The sequence below is a fragment of the Gorilla gorilla genome, chromosome 16 (genome assembly GCF_029281585.2).
Source record: "Gorilla gorilla gorilla isolate KB3781 chromosome 16, NHGRI_mGorGor1-v2.1_pri, whole genome shotgun sequence".
NCBI classification, from domain to species: Eukaryota; Metazoa; Chordata; class Mammalia; order Primates; family Hominidae; genus Gorilla; species Gorilla gorilla.
Genome location: NC_073240.2, coordinates 49,234,829 through 49,262,828, shown reverse-complemented (window position 1 = coordinate 49,262,828; position 28,000 = coordinate 49,234,829). Strand labels below are relative to the sequence as shown.

The 28,000-nt window shown below is 39.0% G+C and overlaps 1 protein-coding gene across 1 annotated transcript in view; it reads left to right on the top strand.

Annotated features, from left to right (window-relative positions):
* Nucleotides 1-28,000, top strand: part of FBN1 (fibrillin 1) — a 234,459-nt gene that overhangs the window by 198,129 nt on the left and 8,330 nt on the right. The window contains exons 48-63 of the mRNA XM_019011042.4: nucleotides 807-935; nucleotides 1,575-1,694; nucleotides 4,386-4,511; nucleotides 8,331-8,480; nucleotides 8,861-8,926; nucleotides 9,171-9,287; nucleotides 11,461-11,580; nucleotides 13,177-13,299; nucleotides 15,363-15,494; nucleotides 17,695-17,820; nucleotides 18,393-18,599; nucleotides 20,314-20,439; nucleotides 20,688-20,810; nucleotides 24,353-24,469; nucleotides 24,735-24,863; nucleotides 25,615-25,734. Coding sequence (XP_018866587.1) covers nucleotides 807-935; nucleotides 1,575-1,694; nucleotides 4,386-4,511; nucleotides 8,331-8,480; nucleotides 8,861-8,926; nucleotides 9,171-9,287; nucleotides 11,461-11,580; nucleotides 13,177-13,299; nucleotides 15,363-15,494; nucleotides 17,695-17,820; nucleotides 18,393-18,599; nucleotides 20,314-20,439; nucleotides 20,688-20,810; nucleotides 24,353-24,469; nucleotides 24,735-24,863; nucleotides 25,615-25,734 — 2,031 coding nt within the window. The remainder of the gene's footprint in view (nucleotides 1-806; nucleotides 936-1,574; nucleotides 1,695-4,385; nucleotides 4,512-8,330; nucleotides 8,481-8,860; nucleotides 8,927-9,170; nucleotides 9,288-11,460; nucleotides 11,581-13,176; nucleotides 13,300-15,362; nucleotides 15,495-17,694; nucleotides 17,821-18,392; nucleotides 18,600-20,313; nucleotides 20,440-20,687; nucleotides 20,811-24,352; nucleotides 24,470-24,734; nucleotides 24,864-25,614; nucleotides 25,735-28,000) is intronic.

The following is a 28,000-nucleotide window of genomic DNA, read 5'->3' as shown; positions in this document are numbered from 1 at the left end:
TCTCTCTCTCTTTCTCTCTCTCAAAATATTTTATTGTACTATACTTACCTATTTTTGGGTAGCAGCTGGCCTTGGATAACTGAACCCCCAGAAAGCAAAACCATAGATAAGGGGGAACCACTGTAACTATATCCATTACTTTTATTAAAATGCTTATTAGCAGCTATAATTTTTATGTCTACTTTGCTGTAAATTAAATAAATTTCAAAATAAATGGAATTAGATTAAGCCAAAAAAATTTTTAAATATACAAAAGTGATTCTTTATATAGAAATTATATGATTCAGGACTATGAACCTTCTGGTCTAGATGTTTCATGTGGCCTCTCTTAAATAAATCATTGAATCTACAGAATCTCCCTTCTAAAACATACTAGGCAAGAGTAATAAGCCAAATTCTTTAAATTTTATTGTGCTATAGGCTAATTTAAATCTAATTGCAAGAATACAAAATAATGCCCTTAGCTGAATTGTGTATTAGGATTTTATTTTTTAAATCAAAAAATTTTTAAATCTAAAATTTAAAAATAAAATCTAAAGGAAAATCAAGGAAAAACTGATAGGAAATTTGAATGTAAATTGTCAGTCTCTAATATAATAATGTAATCTTATTGTTAAATGTGTATAGGTGCTTAAAGCCAGTTCTGTTGTTGCAAACTACATCTTCATTGGCATTTCTTGTTTGGCTAAGCCAGCAAAGGCCACTAAAATTCAGAAAAAGTATTTTTTCCTTTAAAAGTTTTGATTATTGCTGGGATTATGACATCTTTGGAATATATTAAAGGATTGTTGGGGATTTTTCTGCAGATGTTGATGAATGTGCAAGTGGAAATGGGAATCTTTGCAGAAATGGCCAATGCATTAATACAGTGGGGTCTTTCCAGTGCCAGTGCAATGAAGGCTATGAGGTGGCTCCAGATGGGAGGACTTGTGTGGGTAAGTACAGGACTTAGAAAGACCTGGAAAGAATGCTTCCAGAGACCACTCAAGGAATCATGCAGTCTCTATTCTAATGCTTCTTTCTGGAAACCTGGAGGAAAAGTCAGAGTAGAATTATATTAATCCTCCCTATAAAGGCTTGTTTTTATTTAAGTATATATACATATATGTATATGTATATATATATAATCACTTTTTCCCTTATTTTAAAAATTAAGCTATTGTACTCGCCGAGAATACTCAAACTGTTAAACAGTGAAATTGCTAAATTGCTCTGTAAGCAATTGTGATTTCCCTTCTTAAATTTTTTTCTTTAAAATACTTTTATAGTAAGCTCTCATATCTTTTGAGTATCCTTAAAATCTTTATATACTCACTGACTTTTCACATGCTACAATTTTCTGGAAACATTTAATTTGATGCAGGTAAAATAAAATATGGTTGTTATACTATACATTTTTGAAAGCTGATAAAGCTTATTTTTATTATTGCTTATTTTTCTCCATGGTGGAATTTTATGAACTTTAATTTGCTTTATGTATTTCTTTGATTCATTCTAGTTTTTTTGAATTTTAATTGTTTGATGGAAGTCATGCCAGTGGGAACCTCTTCCTTATTTTTCCCTTTTCTTTGCAGATATCAATGAATGTCTTCTAGAACCCAGAAAATGTGCACCAGGTACCTGTCAAAACTTGGATGGGTCCTACAGATGCATTTGCCCACCTGGATACAGTCTTCAAAATGAGAAGTGTGAAGGTAGGAAAGCTATCAGTTGTAGCAAATGAGGAGTGTTGGGTGTCCACAGACTTAGCAGAATGAGAATTTTTGTAATGACGTCTTCATTTTGGAATACTTTATCAGAAACAAATGCAAGGGCATAGGTGTGACATGGTCTCATCCTTCTGGAAAGACAAGAAGCACTAATTATAATGCTAATCTCTAATGAAGTTATTTTGTTCTGTGCATATGACTGATCATATGATCCTGACTCTTTTCCACTGTGCTGTCATACATTTGTTAGGAATGCTGTGTCCTACTCCCAGTATTTCTGAGCTACATTTTTTAAGTGGCAATTCTTTGCAGCTAAAAATAGCTCCTGATTCCATTTAAAAACTTTAAATGACCACATTCAAGGTTGGATGAATGTGGTTATATCGTTTGTCTATTTTGTTTTTACCTATAGAGCAGTGGAAATGTGTTATTTCAAATAAATTCTCAGCAAATTTTACAGCATTACATTCCTTTTTGTTTGTTTTTAATGGAGACAGGGTCTTACTCTGTCACCAGGTTGGAGTACAGTGGCACGAGTATAGCTCACTGTAAGCTTGAACTCCTGGGCTCAAGTGATCATCCTGTCTCAGCCTCTGGAGTAGCTGGGACTACAGGCATGTGCCACCATGCCTGGCTGATTTTTTAATTCTTTGTAGAGATGGGGCCTCCCAATGTTGCCAGGCTGGTCTCAAACTCCTGGCCTCAAATGATCCTCCTTCCTCAGCCTCCCAAGGGCCTTCCTTTAACCTCAACAAATATGTCATATCATTAAGTGAAGGACATTAATTGCTAGAATTTCATAAATAAGTAGGGTTGAAAGGATTTTCAAGAAGTCACCTAGTTCACACCCGTGACTTTAAACAGGTCTGCATCTAATCCACAATGAGAATTTTCTCTACTTTTAATATCGTCAATTAGAAATTTTATTATATATCCAATTTAAGTAACAATCAAGTGATGATATTTAAAATGGAAACACCTTATTGAAATTGTCTAGATGCAAATTTTTAAAGCATGTTATTTTACTTTTATTAAAAATTGGCTTTATTATCAATACATAAGTTCGCTAAATTGAACAGAATTAATATATATAGAAAGAAAAATAACTGCACAGTCAATGAATGTGCCCATTCTACAATATTTGGCCCTATCCTAATAAGTTGGCATGTACAGGCTAATTTCTACCATAATAGAAATAGTCATAGTAATAATTAAAAACAACTGAAAACATTTGAGCATTTTCACAAAAGTTAACTTTTATATTAAGAAAAGGTTGGATACAGGGGTGGAAGGAGTGTCAGAATGGAGTAATTCAATCGGCAATAGTAGATCAGATTCATTAATAAACCACAGGGAACATAACACAGGTATAAATGCAACCCAATAACATGGCGTGATGGAGAAGCTGATTTTGCGTTGCACAGAAAGAGAATCACTTGGCATTGCACATTTCTAGAATACTTATTGTGTGGTATTTACAATATTAAGTCAAGATAATAAGGTTAATTTCTCAACTTTTCCTTAGTTGGGCCTCTTGAGAATAAAGTTGTATAATGCAAGTACATTTTGGTATGAGTAGAAACCTTTGCACAAATATAAAAATAAAGAGCCCAGGATACAAGGATATTTTGTGTTTTGTTGAAAAAATAAAAAAGTATTCTCATAAAAGTAGCATGGCTCAGAATTAAGACTTACCACTTTGTTCACTAAAAATTCCTGCTGAAAGTCAGGAGGAAAGATAAGTGAGTTTGTTGGAATAGAGTGGGCATATTTTTCCATAGGTAATCATATGTTTTATTGACCAACCCAAGCCAATTTTGAAAGTAGAAAAGGGCACTATTAACAATAAAGTCAGGCCAACTGGCATGAGCTGGGGCTCCCCCAGGCAAACTAGGACATATAGTTACTCAAGCCATTCAAACTTCTTATTGGCTACTCTTAACTACCTCTGTACAGGAGCTAAAATGTATAATATACTAAAAAAAATGCCACAATTCTAAGTGTACAGTTTCCTATTATCTATATGATGAAAGAAAAAGCCTGTACAAGAAAGGTATTTTTGTGTCTTTAGAAAGATTAACCCACAAATCAGGAGCGTCATCTTCTGTGATATCGTTAGTTTGCACTTCATAGGATTATACTTATTTTCATGAGTCTTGGTGTTCTTGTAAAATTCACAGTTTTAGGGCTATAGCATAGGGTATTGGGAAAAGTTCTGTGGATGGTTGGAGGGGAGTAAATTTGGATCAAAGGCCTAGATCTCACATTGAGTGACTCACTAGCAATGTGCTTAAAGTCTCAGCATTTCTGCTTCCTGAACAATGGTGCAGTGTGACTCTAGAATTTCATGCTTCTTTCCTGGCCTAGGGTACTATGAAATTACTCTGACTTTTCTAGTTAGCCAAGCAACTCAGTCTGGGTAAGAGATGTTTGTCACTGCACCGCTTAGAAGGCAGTTGCACATTCCATTTTTATATCAATAACTGTCAAAACTAATTCTTTTGAAGTCATGACAACCTAGAAGTCCAGTCCACAGTGTTATGGTACAGAAAAATACCTTTATTATTGTAAGAGTTTGGAAACTCAGTTGCCCTTTGTGTGTCCACATTGTGTGTCTGGTACCTGATGATGTCTCCATCGTGTTTTGACTTTGTTTGACTCATGTGATTCTTTTAGATATTGATGAGTGTGTCGAAGAGCCAGAAATTTGTGCCCTGGGCACATGCAGTAACACTGAAGGCAGCTTCAAATGTCTGTGTCCAGAAGGGTTTTCCTTGTCCTCCAGTGGAAGAAGGTGCCAAGGTAAGTGTCTTTGAAGGCTTTGGGCTTTCAATGCTGCATGTTTATTTGTGGTGGTCTTATTTTTCAAACATGGCAAAGCTCTGTTTCTTTGTGAACAGGAAGATGGAGAGTTTTCATTCACCCAGAGGTCTAATGATAACCATATGTCAGAAGGTTCATTTTCACTTTTAAGGTTAAAAACTCATCCATCAAGTTATGGTTGCTTATACAATTGTACTGATACATAAACCTCTCTCCCACTAAGAACACAAATGCTGATAGGCCCATCAGTGGGGAAACACCTTGAGCCACCGAAACAGCAAAGCCTGGGGAAATTGAGCTACATATCCCCTACCTCTGAAGAGATAAGCTGAAAAATGTGGGTCCAAAGTTAGACTTGAGACTGAAAAACTGCACATTAACCCATCTGCCCCCGCAATATGGTAACCATCCCTTATATCACAAATTCTCCAAGAAAACAAAAATAAATTTAAACTGATCAGGATTCTTGCTGGGCCATTGTTCATTTTTAGGAATAATACTTGTCAACTATTTGAGTAAAGATTTTCAAGGGTTTGCCAATGACTTTCAAATTTTAAACAAAAATCAAAAGGATCTTGAACTTCGGCATAACACAATATGTACTTAAGTCCCAGAAAACTGTTTAGACTTTTCTAAACAATACAATTGTGTATGGATATCTACATACACAAACTAGTTTTGTGAATTCCGGGGAAGGGAGATGAAACAAACACATGTATTTCTTTTTTTTCCACTTGTAGCTTTTGTTTTTTGGTTGTTATTGTTGTTTTGATGTTGAGTTGGGTTTTTTTTTTTTTGTTTTTTTTTTTGCATGGTTTTTTGGTTTTGCTTCCATATTACCAAAGATGGAAGAGGCACTGGATATCATTTAAGATTCAAAAAATTGAGTTTGGGGTCCCAGCCCTGCCATATTTAGTCTAGAGCAGGTCATTTAATCTTTTGGAAGCTCAATTTCCTCATTTTAAACAACAATAATATCTGCCCAACCAGCCTTACTGTGACAAAGCTTTGTTAGTTTCTGAGTCCTTTGTAGACTCTTGTTGTTATTCTAATGATCTGATTAACTTTTTACTTTTCAACTAGTTATTTGGGAAGTAAGAAGGAGAGTGTTGAGAGTTCTCCGGTTGATTTCAGCTTGTTGGTAGTTGTCAGTGGTCTGTGTGGATTTCAGGGTGGTGCTTAATTCGAACAGATATTCTGCATGGTACACACCAGCCAGATAAATTCTAACTCCTACTCCCTTGTTTTTGTGTGCCTTTGGCTTGGCCTGAATTTGGAAAGAAAGCAGTGAGAAACCAGGTGTGAATCTGCCGATGTGGCAGGCCAGAGGAAACTCCTAGGCTATTAATTCAATTTGCACTGGCCCATCACAGAGCAAGCTAACGCTGCAGGAAGAATCAGCCCAGCTGTGAGCAGCCCTGCCACATGCTCAGCTCCAGGAGGCAGAGCCAGAACTGAGGAATGCAAGCAGGGGAAGTGACTTTTGTAGTTCTGATGAAATTTCGAGGTCATTAAGGGCTCTTTGCAGATGGACTGGTAAACAGGCATCCCAGCGAGTCCTAAAGTATGTGGGCAAGCACAGCTCTCTTCCCCAATGCAAGACACCCTTGATTAATAAGCCAATTCTAGAGAATCACCACAAGCTAAAGTAAGTCTCCTTCAGAGCACAGATTTTGCTGGAGCCAGGAAATTGAGAGCTGGGTTTTTCTTGTAAGATGACAAATTAGGAGTCAGACTTCTATTGCCCATGAAATGAGAAAATTCCACAGAACCATGGATAATGTTTTTTAAAAAGCGAATGCCATGGGACTCAGATGGACAGAGCCTGGCACAAAAGACCACAGGTGTAAATGAGCCACTCCCACTTGCAAAGTTCAACGAAGAGAATTTGCCACTTAGACTGACTCAAGACTTCGTGCATTTGAGTCTCTGTCTAATGCCAAGATTTTTTTTTTTCAGGGTGGAGTGGAGTGGTGTGGGGGAGATAGAGCTGGGGTCTGGGAAGAGGTCAGCTATTAAAGGAAAAGAGAATGAGAATTTTAATACACCAATATTACAACATACATATTTAAAGAAACACTACAAACTGGAAGACAAAGCAGAGTTAAGTTTTCATATATTTGTTGAGACATTTTTGTGAGTAGTCACTGAATTATATCTAAAGGTAGTTGGAGGCATAAATAATAAAAATAAGACTGATAAATACAAAACATTATATGTGACAAAGAACTTGAAGAATAAAAGAGATCAAAAGTGTTCTCCAAGAAACAAGAATTTGTTCAGTCTTGAAGTTTCTCAGCAAAGCAAACATTTGGGTGGCAGAGATGCCACAGGATTGACTTTTATTGCTCTTGACCTTCAGAAGGATAATTCATTGAAAGGTGCTTGCCAGGTCCTTGCCACAACAGATGGGGAAGTGGAATAGAAATTAGAGAGATGATTTATCTCAATGAGTTGGTAGCCGTGAAAGGTTGAGCAAGTTTACTGGGGAGGCTACCTGAATTTGATTTACGTAACTTGGTAAATATAACAGATAGATAGATAGAAACTTTAATTCATGAAAACCTTTCCTTTGTTATCTCTGGCAACTCTGTTATTCCTACATTGTCTTCTTTGTCATGAAATAAAAGCTGGTGAGACTGTCTTAACAGAAGTGCTTAGGTGGTTATGATAGTATGGTTCCTGGGATTGAAAAACAGTGATGGAAGTGAATGAAAAAGGCAGAGGTGGTCAGATATAAAGAAAGAAGAATAGTACAATATGGGTATGAATGCATTTCTTTTAAACCTGCAGATTGTGGCCTCTGTGTAATGAGAGGAGTTTTGCAAGGCTTTAAGAAGTCAAGTTCGAGGGAAAACACAGTCCATACCTCTGGTTGAGCTCACTTTTTGGAGTCAGTGTGTTGTATGAGAAATGGAAAAGCCCGTTTCCAAAATTATGTCAAGCAATGTTGGAGAATTTTATAGGAAGTAGATCCCATCTTCTTTGTTGGAGTCATCAAAGCAATAATCAATATTGAAATATATTCTTTCAAAGAAAGACTATTCTGTTCCCACCCACCCACAGCCCTGCCCTCCTCTTCCTTCCCTCTCTGTGTTGAGCTAAACAACCTTCTTTTAAAAATTTAACATTGACACAGCTCTGCATATGTGTGTGTGTGTAAAATCTACAAAAAGCCCCACTTGCGTTTTGTAGCCAGCATCTCTGGGAGTATCTGCTTCAGTGACCAACCCTTGTGTTGTATTTTTGCCCATCTACAAAGTTGCCACTTCTGTATTTGTTCTGTGCCTGTGATCTGGGATTTTATTTTAGTTCCAGAGTTTAGGGGACACAGAATAAACCACAAAGTGTGATATCACAGTAAATATTAGAACTAAGAGGATTCTCTTACTCTAGTGTGCTCATTAAACATGATATTGCAAGCAGAGCTATCAATGAAGGAATCTTGTGAATGATTCCTTCTGTGGACTTTCCAATCCTGAAGTCACTGACAGATGTCAGTTTTGAAAACTGTCAGTTTTGGATTTTATTGGATTCACATCGGGTTACTTTGACATAGTGACTAAAATGAGAAGTAATAAATTTAAGTTCATAGAGTTGTTCATCAGATCTCACTATACAAAAGATACCCATGACTTTAACAATCTCAGCTCAGTTACCATTAGAATCACATAAGGAGTATTGCTGTGGTCCTGAGAGGAGAACATATATAACATAGTGGGTTGTTCTTTATTTGCTGTGGTGCAATAAGGACTCAGTAGGAAAGCAACTGAAGGGTGTCATAAATTTATGCTGCAGATTTGCGAATGAGCTACTGTTATGCAAAGTTTGAAGGAGGAAAGTGTTCATCACCCAAATCCAGAAATCACTCCAAGCAGGAATGCTGCTGTGCCTTGAAGGGAGAAGGCTGGGGAGACCCCTGCGAGCTCTGCCCCACGGAACCTGATGGTATGTCTGTCATCCGCATTTCTCTCTGGGCCATGCAGGGTGCAGACTGGCCATGACGTAAGTAAGACTGTAGGCCTTAAAGACAGTAACACAATTTAATTTAATTGTAAGTCTAATTAGAATGTTCATTAAAAATTATTTTATCTCAGGAGCTTGTTAGTTATTTTCTTTTTAATTATGTCATGAATCACAGATGCCCAAGGAGTAGACACAACATCTTAGGGAGTCTCGTTAAATAACTTCCTCTGGTTTCTGGGCTTGTTTTGTCCGTCATTTATCAATATGCACAGCATGTAGCAATTTTCTACCTCAAAATGCTTGTGGAGAAGCTTGTAACTAATTGCTATTGTTCTATCTATTAATGAGTGTCTCCACCACAGAGGCCTTCCGCCAGATCTGTCCTTATGGAAGTGGGATCATCGTGGGACCTGATGATTCAGCAGTTGGTCAGTTGCCTGTGCTGGATTCTCAGCATTTCTCAGTATTCTCAATCTGCTTCTTCTCTAGTTATTCTTATTTCTCTCCATCTATCTTGGAAAATTAAGTGCTACTTTTTTGTCACTTCATTTAGATAGCAATTATATTATTGTATTATTAGATAATCTATTGATTAAACACTGAAATGATCATAATTTATCTTCACGTTTAAAAAATACCTTGTTATTCACTATTTTTTTTCTCTTGCTTAAGATATGGACGAATGCAAAGAACCCGATGTCTGTAAACATGGACAGTGCATCAATACAGATGGTTCCTATCGCTGCGAGTGTCCCTTTGGTTATATTCTAGCAGGGAATGAATGTGTAGGTGAGTAATAAGTTTTCTTCCATAGGAACTTTACAGATTAAAAATTAAGCTATACAGTATTCACTGTATAGCCATGAATATAGGTACCAAGATGGCACTGAAATAAGTTTTATCCATCTACTCATACATCATTCATTTAGAATACTAGTGAGTCACCATCAGGTCCCAGGCACTGTGCTAGGCTCTGGAGCTGCAGCACTGAACCATGAAGACAAGTTCCTTCCTTTCATGGACCTTACAGCCTAATGGTGAAGGCAGACACTGGACATATCAGAAGAGATACTAGAAAGGACAACATCATAATGAAAGTCTTTGTGAAATTTTTAAAAAATTGTTAATGGTCATAATCTTATTCCCTTATCAAATAAAAATTTTATCTGGATTCTTTTATATTTAGTAAGATGAAAGGCTATATAACCAGTACACAATCTTTTTTTTGTAACCCTGTTTTTAAAATGTCAAATAATGGCTCCTCTGGCTGGCCTTTGACCCTTAATCAACACTAACTCTAACTTAAATCCAAGGATCATATTTAGTTATCTAAGAATTCCAAAGTGATTCAATATAACATAATTAATACTAGCATAAATGCTGAGAGTTTGTCTGTGTGAATTAGAAAGTACTTTTTCCATACAAGAAATCAGGTTATGAAGATTTCAGCTCCAGCTATGGCTGTGGGAGTTTAAGCAAGTTTTTTTAGCTTTTCTAGGCCTTAGAATATAATATTATGCAAGTAAAATAACATTTCTAATTACCTTTGCAGCTCTAAAGATCAATGGTATCGGGATTTTTATTAACTTGAAACAGAAATAATATTCTTGACAGTAATTGAATATTATAGTAGAACAAAAGCAAATATTTCAATGTTTTCTCCTCAGAATCTTCAGTTAGTGCTAATATGTGCATATGAAATGAGCCTCTTCGCCTAGGAGCTCCCCACCATAGCTTCTTGTCTTCACTTTTGACTTAAGAACCTCAGCACAAGAAACAACTGTTGACAAGAGCCATTACTCTTCTGTGCCTTAGATAGCTAAAATATCAATGTTATTTCTCAAAATTATTTCTTTCCCAAGGGGAGATATTCTCCCCAAGGATGTGTCAGAATAAGAATGGTGAGTATTCTAGGTGGATGGGTTAGAAGGCATATATATGTATATACATATATATATATATACACACACACATGCATGCACACACACACACACACACACATTTTAGGTCTCTTTGGTAAGATTTGTTCTCTCTGCCTGTGTTTTAGAGCGGTCATAACCTAAACATATTTTTTTCTAGCCTTTCCTCTTCCTAATGTAAACCATCTGGTTTCAACAGAATCAACACAATCTACTTGAATCTTGATTTTATTTGATGTATTAATTTTACTTAACCTCTGGTCTTTTGTTTTACGTAAGTTTAGTCTTTTATTTTATATCTGGCAAAAATCCATCATGTTTAAGGCTTCTTGGGGAGTGATGTAATGTAAGGCCAAACTGTGGATGTATTTCTGCTTTAAACAAGCAGAAACTTTTGATGAGTGATAGGGGCCTTTTTTTTTTTTTAACCCTTAGAGCATCTACTCCAAGTAGAAGATTTAGTTTATAATGTGGGAGGCTGGAGAAACTCATGGAGAAGAGCACTGTAAGGGCTAGATGTCCAGGCACTGTCATTCTCACTGTCACTGCCACTGCCACTGAGCAAGTGGAATTTCACGGCTATAAACCTGAGATAATAAGACATGCACACTCCCTTTCTGCAAGAACAGAATGAGAATTAAACATTACAGATCAGGCTGGGCTTGGTGGCTCACACCTTTAATCTCAGCACTTTGGGATGCCAAGGTGGGCAGATTGCTTGAGGTCAAGAGTTCAAGACCAGCCTGGCCAACATGGCGAAACCCTGTCTCCACTAAAAATACAAAAATTACCTGGGCGTGGTGGTGTGCACCCGTAATTCCAGCTACTCAGGAGGCTGAGGCATGAGAATCACTTGAACCTGAGAGGCAGAGTTTGCATGAGCTGAAATCGCGCCACAGCACTCCAGTCTGGATGTCAAAGTGAGACTCTGTCTCAAAACAACAACAACAACAACAACAAAATTACAGTTTAAAATCCTCTGATAGGATAAAAGGTATTATCTCAATTCATCATGTTTTGGACACATTCCTGGTTTCTTGCAGATACTGATGAATGTTCTGTTGGCAATCCTTGTGGAAATGGAACCTGCAAGAATGTGATTGGAGGTTTTGAATGCACCTGTGAGGAGGGATTTGAGCCCGGTCCAATGATGACATGTGAAGGTACATCTCTTAAACAGAGAACAGTTGATTACGTATACTGATCCTGGGAACAATTGGTTGATTACAAGTCTTAATATTAAATACAACTCAGGGTGTATATAATAAAGATCATCTAGGCCTGATCATTCTTCTTTTGTGGCCTCTTCGTAGGGAAAGAGAGATATCCAAGAATGATACAATTGTGTGTTCATGGCACATCTACACTGTATATCACAGAGAGTTCTCGTTGGTGTTTCCCTACCACTTATATTTAGATGCTTCCGTGTTGTTTAATACCTTCTTTCTTACTCTCACTTTCTCCTTCTTTATGTTTGTCTCTCATACTCCCACTTTTCTTTTTCTTTTCTCTTTTTCTCTTCTTTTCTATTTCTAGGAGCACTGCACACTAAGATACCCACCATCATCCTGTAGCCATTTGGAGGCAATCACAGCAAAAGCGGTTGCCTGTAATATATAAGCATCTGAAAAGTGTCCATCCATAAGCCTGGTGGAATGTAGGGAAAGAAGGAAAGGGAGGGAGTGTCTAGAGCAGTGGCTCTCAAAGGGTGGTTCCCAGGAGCAGCTGTATCAGCATCACCTGGGAACTTATTAGAAATGCACATTGTCAGGCCTCATCCAAGACCTCCTAAATCAGAAACTCCGAGAGTGGGGTGGAGCCCAGCAGCCCTCTAGGTGATCTGATACACTCTCAAGTAGGGATTCACTGGCCTAAGGAAAGAATGAAGGAGAGGTGAAGGCAGAGAATAAAGTTGGTAGCAAAGAGAGCTCTTCATCAGATATGATCTATCAAATGCCCATTGTCAGGGTTGTGGTAAATCTTTAAAGGTTGTGACTAAGTCATGATCTGGGCTCTCACTCGTGTTCTTAGTCAGCACTGGCCTTGGGGAGCAACATGATAGTTGAGATGGTCTATTTTAATCCTGCTTTTCCAAAACACATTCTGATGGTTCCAAACTCTGCAGTCTGCAGAAATCACTTTTTTTCCATTAACGGTAAACTCATTCCCATCTATTTAAGGTTTGAACATGGGCATCTGTGTAAACTGAGTGTCTCTGTCAGTATAAAATGATCTGGAACACTATTTGCTTGGGCAGAAGAATCGCTGTTATTTCACAGGAGCCTCTTTGTTTGGGGAAAGAGAGGTGGTTAACAATATTGGAGGAGCTGGTTTCTGTTCTGACCACAATTGTTTTGGCGGAATGGGGCAAAACTGATTCCCACGCCATGTAACTGTTGGGAGTGACAAATGGTCAACCTGAGCCTTCTAAGCCAAAATTTCAGAAGAGCCCCTCAAATGTTGGGTGGCCTGTAATTTCCCATCCACCTAAATAATCATTAATAATTATACCAGGACAACAAACATAAACTGGGACTGTGCTGGGAGAACCGGGATGGAGAGTCACTCCGTTTATATCAAATATAAAATAATCAACCCATTTTATAATTTCCTGGAAATGGGAGACCACTTGATCCATCCATGTTTATGACAATGAAGCATTGCAACTTTTGGTAAAGTTTTAGAGTTTTAGTTCAATTGGTAGGTTCCCTTTTGTTGCTGTCCGTGATCCCTTATTTTCTTACTCTCCTCTGCTGCAGATATAAATGAATGTGCCCAGAATCCTCTGCTCTGTGCCTTCCGATGTGTGAACACTTATGGGTCATATGAATGCAAATGTCCCGTGGGATATGTGCTCAGAGAAGACCGTAGGATGTGCAAAGGTGAGTCATCGTGTTCAAGGTCATCTAAGCCAGGAAGCTTTATCTGTGAGGGGAGATGTCCCTCAAAGCTTCCATTAGTAGGAGAAGGCTGGGAATTGGAATATAAATAGTCCGTGGACAATACGGGGGTTGTCACTGCCACGTTTCCCCCTAAATTGTAGCTGGAAGCATCATCAAGCGAAGTTGAGGACTGCACTGCACATCCTTTACTAGGTCTCACTGTGCATCGCATGCTCACAGCATGCCAGTATTTCTACAAGATATGGGAATAGAAAGAAAAAGACATTTCCCCACATTCAAAAAACCCAATATGAAGAGATTGAGACACATATAAATACGTTCTCATAATACAGTGTGATAAATGCTATGGTGATTATATATACAAAATGCTCTGAGAACACCAAAGGATATTCTATTTCAAGAATGGGGTAACACGTGCAATCTACTTTAGCTAAACCATCTCCATTAAAAATACTTCCTGAACACCTGCAATTTCCGAAGCACTGAACTAGGCTCTATTTCACAAACTGCAGTAATCATAGAGTTTGCTCTTGAAGAGCTCTGATTTGCTCCTGTCAATATCTTAAATGAACAGACACCTGTTCTCTCAAGATGGCGTAAATATAGTTTTGCTTAAGGGTGGGGAAATTTCCTAAATGAAAGGTCCTAATCATATGCAGAATAAATGTCAAATTTCTCAGCTCAGAGCATGTAAACGGGAAAGATAGAAAAAGAAAGAAGTACAATAGGACAGAAAGTAAAGACTGAGGAAGGCCCAACCAAGTCCACAAAAGGAAATGAAGGAGGGAAGAACCAGTAGAGAATAAGATATTTGAGATATATAATATAAAATAGTCGTTTACTATTGTATCCTGTTTACTAATATTATCATATAAAAATAATGTCATATTGGCCAGGCGCGGTGGCTTACCCCTGTAATCCCAGCACTTTGGGAGTCCGAGGTGGGTGGATAACCTGAGGTCAGGAGTTTGAGACCAGCCTGACCAACATAGTGAAACCCCGTCTCTACTAAAAATACAAAAAATTAGCTGGCGTGATGGCGCATTCTTGTAATCTCACCTACTTGGGAGGCTGAGGCAGAAGAATTGCTTGAACCCCGGAGGTGGAGGTCGCAGTGAGCTGAGATCATGCCACTGCACTCCAGACTGGATGACGGAGTGAGACTCCATCTCAAAAAAATAATAATATCATATTATAATATATTGTGTTATTATTATAATTATTGCATAATGTAAGCTTTGGTTTGTTACTCTTATAATCCATAATGATTGTAGTACTATTATAATTATTGCCTTATCACATATTGTGATTATAATGCTGTTATAATTATTGTTATATTAAGATATATCCATTATATTATAATTACATGAGGCCCTTTTAGTTCAATTAGTCAACAAGAATTAGAAATCATGCTTCAACAAAGGAGTATAAAACATAAAGGGACAGCCAGGCACGATGGCTCATGCCTGTAATCCCAGCACTTTGGGAGGCCGAGGTGGGTGGATCACTTGAGGCCAGGAGTTTGAGACCAGCCTGGACAACATGGTGAAACCCCATCTCTACTAAAAATACAAAAAAAATTAGCCAAGCGTGGTGGTGCATGCCTGTAATCCCAGATACTTGGGAGACTGAGGTATGAGAAAAACTTGAACCCGGGAGGCAGAGGTTGAAGTGAGCTGAGATCGGGCCACTGCACTCCAGCCTGGGCAACAGAGAGAGACTCTTTCAAAAACATAAATAAATAAGAATAGAAATAAATAAAAAATAAGGGAAGGAGAAGAGAGAAAAGGCATGATGAGAATCATGCTTCTTGAAGAGGTCATCAGTTGATTAGGGAGCAATTTCTTCAAGTTCAAAGGTGGTTAGAAGATTCCTTTCCATTCTTTAGAGATCATACTCAACAGAGCAGAAGGAAATACAGCCAATAGTGAAATAACAGATGAACATTGGTTACTTAATAACATTTTATGTTTAAAAGTCAGGTAATTAAGGCAGATATATGCATTTTCTTTGACAAATTTGTGATTGTACATTTTTTACAGATGAGGATGAGTGTGAAGAGGGAAAACATGACTGTACTGAAAAACAAATGGAATGCAAGAACCTCATTGGCACATATATGTGCATCTGTGGACCCGGGTATCAGCGGAGACCTGACGGAGAAGGCTGTGTAGGTAAGAGGATCCCTGTGGAAGGAGCTTTGAGTGCGTCAGAAGTGACGGTGGACAGAAGGAACCTGGGCTCTGAGTTCTTGTGACACTGTGTTCTTGGCGAGACCCATTTTGTTCTCTTACCGCATGTCAGGACTCTCCATGGTGGTTCCCTTGCCTCGTGATCATTTGTGAATTCCAAGAGCACTGTCATTGTCCCTCTGAGCTGGCCTTTGTCTGCTTTCTTGACCCATTTGCTGCCAGGATTTGAACAGCATGCCTTTTCTCTATTCTCCTCCTTTACTTTCCATACTCTTTTGTTGATTTGGGGGTCAATTCTCCCCATCACATTGGAATGCTTCCCTATTGACTTAGCTTTGCTACAAATGCCAGGTACCTCTCAATCAGGAATATCTCAAAACCATTGGGATCTACCTCCAGAAAATCTGGTCTTGTCTAGAGTAGCATCCAGGCACTGATATTTTTTTAAAGCTCCTCAGCTGATTCTAATATGGATCCAACATTGAGAACTTCAGCCTTAGACCAGGAGTTGGCAAACTGCCTACAGGCTAATTCCAGCCTGCCAGCCCACTGTGTGTTTTTATAAATAAGGTTTTATTAAACATAGGTATAACCATTCATTTGCATATTGTCCATGGCTACTTTCATGCCACAATGGCAGAGCCAAGTGGTTGCAACTGAGACCATATGACCCACAAAGCCTAAAATATTTCCTATTTGACCCTAACAAAAAGTTTCCTGACCTCTGCTTAGATAATAATTACAGGAGAAAATTATGAAAACCTTCTCACATGCATTCTCTTTCTTTTTAATAATAAATGGTGTTATAAAGATATATTTTATGTTGTCATTCAAGAAGATTAAGAATCCCATTGCCCTTTTACTCTGTACAATACAGATTGAAGCAGGAATTAAAGAACAGACTCTAAAAGCACAGAATAAGAAAATATGTAGATTAATTGTCACACACTGGATCCTCCTGGATCGGTAATTCTCAACCTCAGCTGCACTTTGGAATCATTTGGGGAGCTCAAGTCCAACCTCAGATATTCTGATTGAATTGGTCTGGGGGTGGCTGGGGCATTGCATTGGGGTTTTGAACCTGTTTTGACACTGTTCTGGATTCACCTTCCAACCTTCTCTCTTTCCTAGTGAGAGCTCCATCTGAGGGACCCTGAACTATTCTCAAAGGAAGGGAAGCACCTCAGCAAATTATTTTTGATCTTTCTAAATAATAATCAGATAATTCTAAGAATCTGTAGATATTTTAATGTTTTTTTAAACCTGGGAAACTGAGTTGTAGTTTATGATTTCTTAATAATATTGTTGAAATATTACAATAAACGCAACCTATATTGGAGATATAATCTAGGTTAATCTGAAGATTAATCTAGACAAACTCCCCCAGATCAATATTGACCATTATAGATATTATTCTAACATGTATTAAAATATTTCTTTCACATGCTGATACTCACATTTTTCTCTCCTTCACTTGAAATAACCCTTTGAGAGTCCTTTTTATGTCCTAATATGAAAAGATTTAAATTTTACTAAGTGAAAAATGTAAGTGTGCATAAAATGCTACCATCTATGTTTAAGTATATAAAATGCTATCAGTTAGGCCTTTAAAAGATCTGAAGTGCACACACACATACACATATTATGTATGTATTTGCTTTTATATGCATAATCCAGCTCTGGAAGGATACATTAGAAATTGGCCCCAGAATTGGTTGCTTTTCAGGAGGGGAGTTTGGTGTCTGGGAAGTAGGAAATGAAGGGGGTACTTTTGCTGAATCTCCTTTTGTACCTTTTTAATTTTGAACCATGTGAAGAGATAAGCTATTTACAAACTATATAGGAAAGAAGAAAATCTATTCTTCTATAAAAGATTCAGATGGCTCTTTCTGTTTTCAGTCTTTCAATGAAACCAAACAGTTAAGAATGAATTGAAGTCCCTTTTATACCTTTTAAATTTTGAGCCATGTGAACAGATTAGTGATTCAAAAGCTAAGTTAAGAAGGAAAGATGTGAGAGAGCGAAGGAAGGTGAGAGGGAGGGAAGGGAGGAAGGAAAGAAGAAAGGAACAAAGGGAGGGAAGGAGGGAGGGAGGAAGGAAGGAACGAAGGAAGGAGCTCCATCCTCTATAAAATGGTCAGATGACTCTTCTTGTGTTTGGTCCTTCAATAAAATCAAACAGATGAGAATGAATGTCAGACGAAGCCAGGGATCTGTGAGAATGGGCGCTGCCTCAACACCCGTGGGAGCTACACCTGTGAGTGTAATGATGGGTTTACTGCCAGCCCCAACCAGGACGAGTGCCTTGGTGAGTACAGTTGGCAGCGCACTTTCCTAACCTCAGCCTCCACACTGGGATGCTGGAAACCCAGACTTCTTATTTAAAATACAAGAAAATGTCAAAATCTGAGGAAGGATAAAAAATGTTCATATTTTGGAGATGCCGTAGTGACTGTGATTGTCCATTGGGCTCAGCACCACCCTGCAGCTACATTCTTCCTTTGCTAATTGGATCCTGAATCACTTGTTTGGAATTTCTTGGCTGCCTTTGAAGCCCTTGGTGATCAGGATCCACTTCCATGTGTTTCTCTGCCCCTCTGTCTGTAAGCATGGCTATTCCCTTGTATTTCTGGGAGCAGAGAGAGTTATAAGCTTGTCTAGGCCAATGTCTTTCTGCCTACTTACTGAATGTCTTATTTGTTTCCCTCAGACGTCATCCTTTCTCTTTTACTGCTGTCTCCAGCTTTCCCCTCTTGCTTCTTCTCACCCAGGGTAAAGTGTTACATCCTTTTTTGGTTTTTATATCTGACCAAATTTTTAATATTTTGTTTGCTCTTAAAATTTCCTGACATCCCCTTTGCCATATAATGTCCCTTCCAGACAATCGGGAAGGGTACTGCTTCACAGAGGTGCTACAAAACATGTGTCAGATCGGCTCCAGCAACAGGAACCCCGTCACCAAATCTGAATGCTGCTGTGACGGAGGGAGAGGCTGGGGCCCCCACTGTGAGATATGCCCTTTCCAGGGGACTGTGGCTTTCAAGAAACTCTGTCCCCATGGCCGAGGATTCATGACCAATGGAGCAGGTACTTCATTTATAGTCCAAAAATACTTGCAGGGAATCTATTTATTTGTTTTTTTGTGTGAAAAACAGATGAAAATATGGAGTTTGCAATATGTGCCTAGGTTGAATTGCACAGCTGAGGCCAACAAAAATTCTTCATTGTGGAGTTTTAGACATTTGAGGTCATGCTGCCAAAGTGGCCTTGGTCCACTTGATTAAGCTGTGTGTGCTTAGGACCCTCCCTCTGCATTCCAGCGAGTCTTCAACTTTTTAAACAGTTTACTATAAGTCAATTGGCTACTCAGAATATAATTTTTAAATTTTTTAGATAAACTTTGAAATAAATGATTATTAAATGCGCAAACCAGTCCACCAAGATGTGGAACTCCTAAAACTGGCCAAACAGTATTGCATAAAAGAAGTATAAATCATGCTGATATCCTGGCAATTAAACACAATTGCATCTGGAAAAGCACAAGCTCCTTAACTAGAGCAGGATGAGGAAGTGTCAGACTGTCTAAGGCAACTCTAGAGATATCTAGGCCTGTCACCAATATGATTCCTGTGTTTATCAACTGTAACTGCAATTGGTTTTTAGTTCATAAAAGGACTGAGAAAAGGTGAGAGCTTTTTTGAGCTTCTTGGGAGGGAATTAGAAGTGAAAGGGGAAGAAGGAGGTTAAGAAGGATTTGTGTTTGTATTGGAAAGATGTGGCTGAAGGCAGAATAATGGAACTGGATGTGATTTAAAAAAAAAAGAAAAAACAGACCTAGAAAGGTAAGATGGAGTGACCAAAAGCAATTTATGATTCTTTGGAGGATGTAGCAATAAGATGGCTGAAAAAACTCACTTCTGGAGACCAATAAGAGTGTGCTAAATTGCACTTCAGAGTAGACTTGTAAAGGTCAGATACACCCAGCTGTTGGTATAAGATGGTTATTTGGCAGTCAAGGGCTGAGAACCCATGTAGAAAGTGCTTGTATTGGCACTTCGCCAAGCAGTAAGAAGGTAAAATGGGTCAAGATGTGGAAGACAGTGGTTTTAATGCTCAACAGTGCATATTGACCCAGTCTTTCTCTCTGTGGTACAGCCATGAGTAAGGGTCTCCCTTCCTTAGCAGGCTGCAAAAACCCAGCACTGTCATCCACCTCAGAGCCCTGGTTAGTTTCTCCCCTCACCAGAGGACAGAAGTTCATCTCATTTCCCCAATATTATGTAATTTGAACTTTTTCAGGATTAACCACAAACACAACAAAAATAATGTAAAAACAAAAAACAAAAAACCTTACTTCTTATTTTAAGCATGCAATACTGGGGGGGGGGTAAATGGGGTTTCCTTGTCAAAAGGATCTGCTTCTGTGATTCATTTATTAGATGTCAGCAGGAGGCAAGCTTAATGGCATGAGATGACACAAAAAGCCAAATATGTCTAGATGGGGTGGCTGTTCTATGGACCCAGAAGAGAAAAATATACATTTAGAAGACCAGTTGTTTTTAAAGTTTTTCTGTGGCTGAATTATTTTATCAGTTATAGTCTAATGAAGTTATTTGTTTGCCTTTTGATATAGCTACTGTTACATATTAAATTTATGCTGTCATCTTACTGGTTTAATTTCTTAGACCCAAAATATAGTAACACAATTTATTAGTATTTACACTGAAGTGACCCCCTAGCTATTAATGTTGTCAATTTTATGATATATTTCTTATCTTAATTTATATTTGTTAAATTACAGATATCGATGAATGCAAGGTTATTCATGATGTTTGCCGAAATGGGGAATGTGTCAATGACAGAGGATCATATCATTGCATTTGTAAAACTGGGTACACTCCAGATATAACTGGAACTTCCTGTGTAGGTAAGTGTCTATTTCTGATGGCTTATCTTCAAGTGGAAATTTTAGATTATGGAAAAAAAAAAACCCCAAAGCTAAAAATCTAAAAAGTCTGTGCAGTTTCATAGGAAAGCACAGGACAATCATCAAAGTCTACACAGAGTTTCCTTTTTCTTTCCCCGAAACTAAAATTCTTCATTAGACCCTGTGGAAATTGAGCGTGTACACATCATTTTTAGATGCACAGTCACGCTGTATTTCTTTGATCATAGATCTGAACGAGTGCAACCAGGCTCCCAAACCCTGCAATTTTATCTGCAAAAACACAGAAGGGAGTTACCAGTGTTCATGCCCGAAAGGCTACATTCTGCAAGAGGATGGAAGGAGCTGCAAAGGTAAAGTAGAATTGACCATTGCCCCTCACCTAGCTCCTGACACATGGCTGCATTCCTTTGCCTGTAAGAACTCCACAGGCAAGCCGAAAGACCTGCTTTACAGGCAGGAGGTGCTTCCCTGGGGTTAATGCCTCCATGGGACCTACCTCCTGTGCTGGAGGGAGGGAGGCTAAAGCCAGGGAGATTGTGGAGGAAGCAGCTGTCCTTGCTGCATGCCCCCTGGGCATCCATGGTGGCCATCCATGACTGTCTCAGAGATAGCAGGGCCAGCTCTCAATGGTTCTGGTGGGGCAGATTCTTAATTGGTGACCTCCTCTCTGCTTTCTGTTTTTTTGTATTTATTCTTTATAGCTATATAGTTCAGGTTTCCAGGAAGGTCCTGCCTCGGAATAATCAGTGCCATGATCGTAGAGGACATTGTGCCTAATGAATTAGATACTGTGTCCAGATTTTTGTTCTGCAGGAAAAGTCCATTTCTGCCCTGTAGGAGCTTCCCTGAGACATAAATATATTCTCACTCATAGGTCGGAATTGAACAATGAGGTCACATGGACACAGGAAGGGGAATATCACACTCTGGGGAATGTTGTGGGGTGGGGTGAGGGGGGAGGGATAGCATCGGGAGATATACCTAATGCTAGATGACGAGTTAGTGGGTGCAGTGCACCAGCATGGCACATGTATACATATGTAACTAACCTGCACAATTGCACATGTACCCTAAAACTTAAAGTATAATTAAAAAATATATATATATATATCACACAGAATTAAGAACCAGCAAAGCTCTGGGCAGAAATCCCTTCTCAACCAGAAGTTATCCTTTGCAAAATTTTTTTGGTTTAATTTTACTCCTGTAAACATCTTCCTCCACAATAAGAACATTATATTTAGTGAATAGCACTAGTGAGTCATACTTAACAATAATTTGGGAAATTAGAGATTTGGAGAAGAAAAGGTAGACCAAGTGGTAGAGCAAGAGATATCATGTCATGCCATGAAACTTTGAAGGAAATTTATAGAAACATACAGAAGTAAGGAAGGTAAAGGATAGAGTGGAGTCTTTTTCCTATTTTTTGTCGTAAAGCTTAAGTTCTTCCACTTACTTGGTATATATAACTAAATATCAAATGAATGATGCAGCTGTGTGTACCACTGAACTGAGAAGAGGCTAGAAGGGTGGAGGGTGGGACCCGCACATCCCCATGGAGGATCCAGATTGGAGGAGAGGAGAGGAGGGGAGAGAAGTGGAGAGCAGCGAGAAGTTGGGCTCTTGACCTCTTTCCTGTGTCTGCTGAAAGGGAGAGTTAAGAGACATGTAATAGTGGATGACACCATGGGCAACTGCCTGAGGCCTTCCTGTGCAGCACAAAGCCTGTATAATCCTGTAGTTTGGGGAGAGGAAGTTGAGAGACCTACTTACACATTCTAACCATCTTAAATGAAGTCGCTCATAGTTTTGTTCTTCTCAAATGTGGAACTTATTTTACATCTGGGGTCACTGTGAGTTCTAGGCAATGTGAAGCTATAACTCAGAGCCATAAATTTATTCATATAAATGAAGAACCAAATTCAAGGGGAAAATATCTCTCGTATATATTATCTGTAACAAGCAAAACAAATTTATAGCATTTTTTCTAACCTCTGGGGGCAGAAAATTCTCAAAAGTTTCCAGCAATTAAAAGATGAAAAATGAAAATGCATCAATAAAGTTCTCTTTATGGCTCTAGGAGTGCAAAGAGCAACTGTAATTTTTACATGTCCACTCACAACTTGTCCCTTTTCCTGTTTTTTCCCATAAGGTTCAAATTCTTCCACTTACTTGGTATATATAACTAAATATCAAATGAATAGTGCAGATAGTTGCACCACAGTCACTGAGAAGGAAGAGGCCAGAAGGGTGGCCGTGGGAGCAGCACATCCCCAGTGAGAGATGGGTAGAATGCAGATTAGAGGGGAGAAGAGGAGGAAGGGTATTCTTGGAGACAAGAGCAGCAAGTGCTGCTATTCTTCATGTGTTGTACTCATGAAATGGTGTTAGGAGAAATCACTGAGTCATCTTCCTCACCTGTTGCAGGTGAGCTTCAGCAAATGTGTCATGATGCTCCAGCCAGGCTCCTTGGGCCATAGACAGGGGAAACCAGTCCACAGGCTCTGAGAAAGCTGAACAGAGAGTGCATATCAGTCAAGCTTTCAGCAGTGGAAAGAGCACAGGACAGGCTGCATTATAAGAGAAGCCGGAACTAGGACAGGTCTCCAGAGGGTCTCTCAGTGTAGGTCCACTCCAGATGTTACTCTAGCCAGGAACTGGCCCTGTGGAGTGGAAGCAGTCACTGGCAAAGCTGGCACTGATCTGCAGCTCCAACGCAGTTGTGCAGATGGTGAGGGCATAGTGATTGAATTTGTGATAAAATAAAGTCACTAATGTTTTTTCCTGAATATGCGACAATTTTAAAATTATCATTAAAATTTAGCTAGAAGCTAGAACACAACATTTCATCTCTTGATATTTTGAAATAACATTGGAGTTGAGAATGCAACTAGAAGTTGAGGCATTGAGAAAAGAGGCCTGGTCAAAGCAGAGGGTTTTATTGAGATGTGGGAAGCAATGTTGGATAAACACTGCAGGCAGTTGTCAGTTTTGGATTTTTGGTTTTTTTGTTTTTTGTTTTTTGTTTTTGTTTTGAGACGAAGTTTCACTCTGTTGCCCAGGCTGGAGTGCAGTGGTGCGATCTCAGCTCACTGCAACCTCTGCCTCCCAGGTAGCTGGGATTACGTGCACGCACCACCACACCCAGCTAATTTTTGTATTTTCACTAGAGACAGGTTTTGCCATGTTGCCCAGGCTGGTCTCAAACTCCTGAGCTCAAAGTGATCAGCCTGCCTTGGCCTCCCAAAGTGCTGGGAATACAGGCATGAGCCACCACACTTGGCCTGGAGGCAGTTTTATTAAAAGTGCCTTTAGCTATTAAAATGAATTTTTCCTTTGCTTTGTTTCCTTCCTGATTGCTCAATTTTGGTTTATCCTAAGAAGAATCATGACTAAAGAAATCAGATTTTGTTTTTGACGACTTCATTTGGGTAGATTAAAAACAGCAAACAGAAGAGAACTAAGCCAGCAAATTCATTTCCAGCTTCAACATTTCTCTTTATGTTCTAACTTAAATAGATCTTTTCAATGCTCTGGAAAATCTGCAGAATCATTCATCTTTCACTTCATTTAAAAATTTGTTTAAAATGTCATGATTTATTTGAAATTCCTTTGTTGAGGAATTCCTGCATTCTCCAATTAGAATTGTGTTTTCTTGGATCCCCTAAAGATCTCTTTATATTTTTTTGAGGGGAGGAGGGTCTAAATTGACACCTTGTTTTATCTTTCAGATCTTTACCCCCTGTGTCCCTCCTTGCCTTTTGCTGTGGCTTCTTTCTAGTCAGGGTCATTTGAGACCTCCAAATCAAACGTGGAGCTGCTTCATAGGGGCGGCTTCCCTGATCCTGTTTTGTTGGCTTGACTCAAATGCCTCTCTTGCATTCTCTTGTAGATCTTGATGAGTGTGCAACCAAGCAACACAACTGCCAGTTCCTATGTGTTAACACCATTGGCGGCTTCACATGCAAATGTCCTCCCGGATTTACCCAACACCATACGTCCTGCATTGGTGAGTAGGAGAGGAAAAAATCCTGCATGGATTGTAGCGATTCTTTTAAGGGATTATTTTCTATTTCCTCTGCTGCTGGGATAAGAAAATAAAAGCTCAAAGAAATATATGAGTGCATGTATGTGTGAGCACACCGGTACATGTATGTGAAGAGTTGTTGGCCTTATTTGGCCTTTTCCGAGTTATCCTTCTAATTTTCTTTTAAATGATACAAAGAGAGCTTTGGGGAATTTTAACCCCTCTTTGCCCCCACTGCTTCTCATAGATAACAATGAATGCACCTCTGACATCAATCTGTGCGGGTCTAAGGGCATTTGCCAGAACACTCCTGGAAGCTTCACCTGTGAATGCCAGCGGGGATTCTCACTTGATCAGACCGGCTCCAGCTGTGAAGGTGGGTGGAGACTTCAGCTGCGATCCAGCTGGTGAATCCTTGTGGAGGTGGCCTGTGTGGCTATTGGCACCTTCATCATCAGCCTCTATGAGATAGCAGATCTGAGCCCAGGGGGGCACTCAGCTAAAATAGTGTGCACAGGTCCTGTATCTTAGAGTCGTGTTTTGTTTCATGCTTGATTATGTCTAACACACATGCCTTTCCTAAGTATATCAAGACTTTTTCTGCTAAGTTTTTAATTTAACCTAATAGGGAATAACTCAGTCAAGAAAAATATACTTGATTTTGATTCATTAATTTTCTGGTCACTGGGTCCAGAGCCATAAAGGGATTTCCCCCATGTGGACTAAACATATGAGGAATAGCTCTTCTGATGACATTTAATTAGAAGTTTAAATGATATTTTTAGAAGTTGATTGTGGCTTTGACGCGTTTTGGTTTCTAATTGTGTCACCAAAAATAAAAAAAAAAAAAAGAGCAAACACAAATAACTTATAACTTACAGAGCTGTCCCAGAGAGTGCTTTGGGCTTTGCACTAATTTCCTGATCATTTTTATTTGTAGAATTTGCCAGGGCTCTCTGAATGATTTTCTCCTTGGACTTAGCAGCAGTTCCAGAAGAGATATTCTTGAAGTTTTTGGTGGTAGAATAATGTATAGGATGTGTAGGGGCCAGATTTCTTATTAGAATCCATCTGGCTTCAGAGAGAGATATTGAGTTGGCATCATGGTGGCTCTGCTTCTTTTTCAGACGTGGATGAGTGTGAGGGTAACCACCGCTGCCAGCATGGCTGCCAGAACATCATTGGGGGCTACAGGTGCAGCTGCCCCCAGGGCTACCTCCAGCACTACCAGTGGAACCAGTGTGTTGGCAAGTAACTTTTCCTCACTCTCAAGATGCATGGCTGTCAGCTCCTATGAAGCAAAACACTGCTTTCTTTCTGAAGCTGTAAATGTGTTATTGAAGCAACAAATACTCATTTAAAATTGCCCTAACCTGGTTGAAACTCGAGGTAAGTAACAGTCTTTGCAAAACAGCAAACTAAGAAAAAAAATTATAATTGAGGGTGCTTTGAGAGCATCTGAAATGAAATGCCCCCAGAATTTCTTGAAGTGCAATATCCTCCACCCTCCCGCTGCACTGCTAGTCATCAGCCCACACTTGAGTTATGTTCATATCAGGGGTCAAAAAATCTTACTTATGACTGAAAAATATCAGCCAGCCAAAGGCTATTTTGAGTGGCTTTTGGCCTAAAGATGCCAAAGTAGTTCTGTTCAGCTCTACACATTTTGAGACAGAGCGCAAGCAGGAAACACAGCAAGGTTGTGTTTTTTTGTGTGTTTTTGTTTTGTTTTGTTTTGTTTTTCAAGATTGCTAAATTCTTTTGATAATTAAGGGAGATCTACTGACTCTCTCATTAAATTGAAATGATGTCATCTTTGATTCTACAATGTCATGGGAAAATAAGTCTTAATGCACATCAGAGAATCAAAACATTGTGAGTTTGGAGGGATACCAGAAGCCACTTAGCTCAGGCACTTTGTTTTACAGATAAGGACCTAGAAGTCCAGAAAGGGACGGTAATATTTCCTTGCCCAGTTCTTTTGTGACATGCTTGGAACTAGAACCCACAACTCTTAACTTTCTGATGTAGAGCTGCCTTTCAAGTGTCACATTCACTTGTTTATGTTCATTCAGCAAGCGTCTGTGGAGTGCCACTGCAAGCTTGGTGCTTTGGTAACCTGTTCTAGTTGCTACATTATTCTGTACAGAGCCCTCCTTAGCAAAAACTCAAAGAATTACTGCTTCCTGGGTGCAGGCTCTGCATTGCAGTGGTTCACTTTCATGCAGATGAAGACATATTTGGTGTGTTTTCATTTATCAAAATCATCTCTGTCATCTAGTTTGATTCTACACAAGACAGATTTGCAGTGGCATGTAGGGTTGACTGAAGTGACCCCTGTGCTATAGGAGTTTCGACTGCGTGAGTCTCTGGCTAGCTATCTGGTTTTAATAAAAATGTCTTTGTTCATTAGCAGCTCAGGGAGGTCTTTGATTTTAATCACCAGTTTCTGACATTGTTCACAGAACTTCCAGAGTGAACTTTGTTGATTCAACACCCAGTTTATGAGCCTGTCTGTTCTCATTATTTAGGTCATTTTAATAACACTGAAGCTAAGTGAAAAAAACATAAGAGAGGAAAGGTATGTCGCTCCTGTACCTTCTCCTCCTCCTCCTACCATCAGTCTGAGGATGGTAGAGGCGACCAGGCCGTGCACTAGTGTCCTGGAGATTCTGCTCTGGTCTCGTGAAGATCATCTCCTGGCTGGACACTCTAAAAAAACAAGTTGATTTAGAAGTCAGAAGAAGTTTGGGGTTCTTAATGTCTCCAAATGCCAAATTGCTCTCATCAATCTTGAGAATTAGAGTTATCTAGAATGAGCATTGCCTTGGGCTAAAATAGCTTCCCTAGAACCACAAGAAACAGAGCAGATCTCTTAGACCAGCCCTCCCTGGATCCTCACTCCCAGGTGGCTGGAAGTTCACTCTTTGGGGTAAGAGGGCCACTAATTTCATTGCTTTCTAGAAGTAAATTTCAAAAGTTCAGCTTGCAGATAGATAGAGTTGACCCATTTTCCTCTAGAGAAAATGAGTAAAAGAAAGCCCATCCTGCATTTGTGAAGTTTCCTATCGGTACTCCCTTAAGGCCACAGCTAACATGAACAGTGCAAGCTGGATGCTGAAACCTTTGATTTTAGAGGACAGAGTGGTGGGTTTCAATCCACTTTTAAGGAGTAGTTTTCAGACTTTAATGCTATTTTGGTAAAATTCGAATTGTCTCTTTATAAAACAAGCAAAACCCTCACCAATCTAAGTACCAACTGGAAGAATAAAACAAATATTTTGGAGTGTAAAAAAATTCCTTGTGGAGTCATTTGCTCCAGAGTGCAGAGGATGAAAAAGGTCAAGAAAAGTGCAAAACATGTTAACCAAATCATGGTGTTTGTATATTGATAAAAAGGGCGAGTGCACAAACATGCTCTTTTCAAACTGTAAACACTGAATATTTGCCAATTTCTTATTTTAATCTGTGCTCTACTCCATCCTACCTCTCCAACCTAGATAAGCAAGTTTA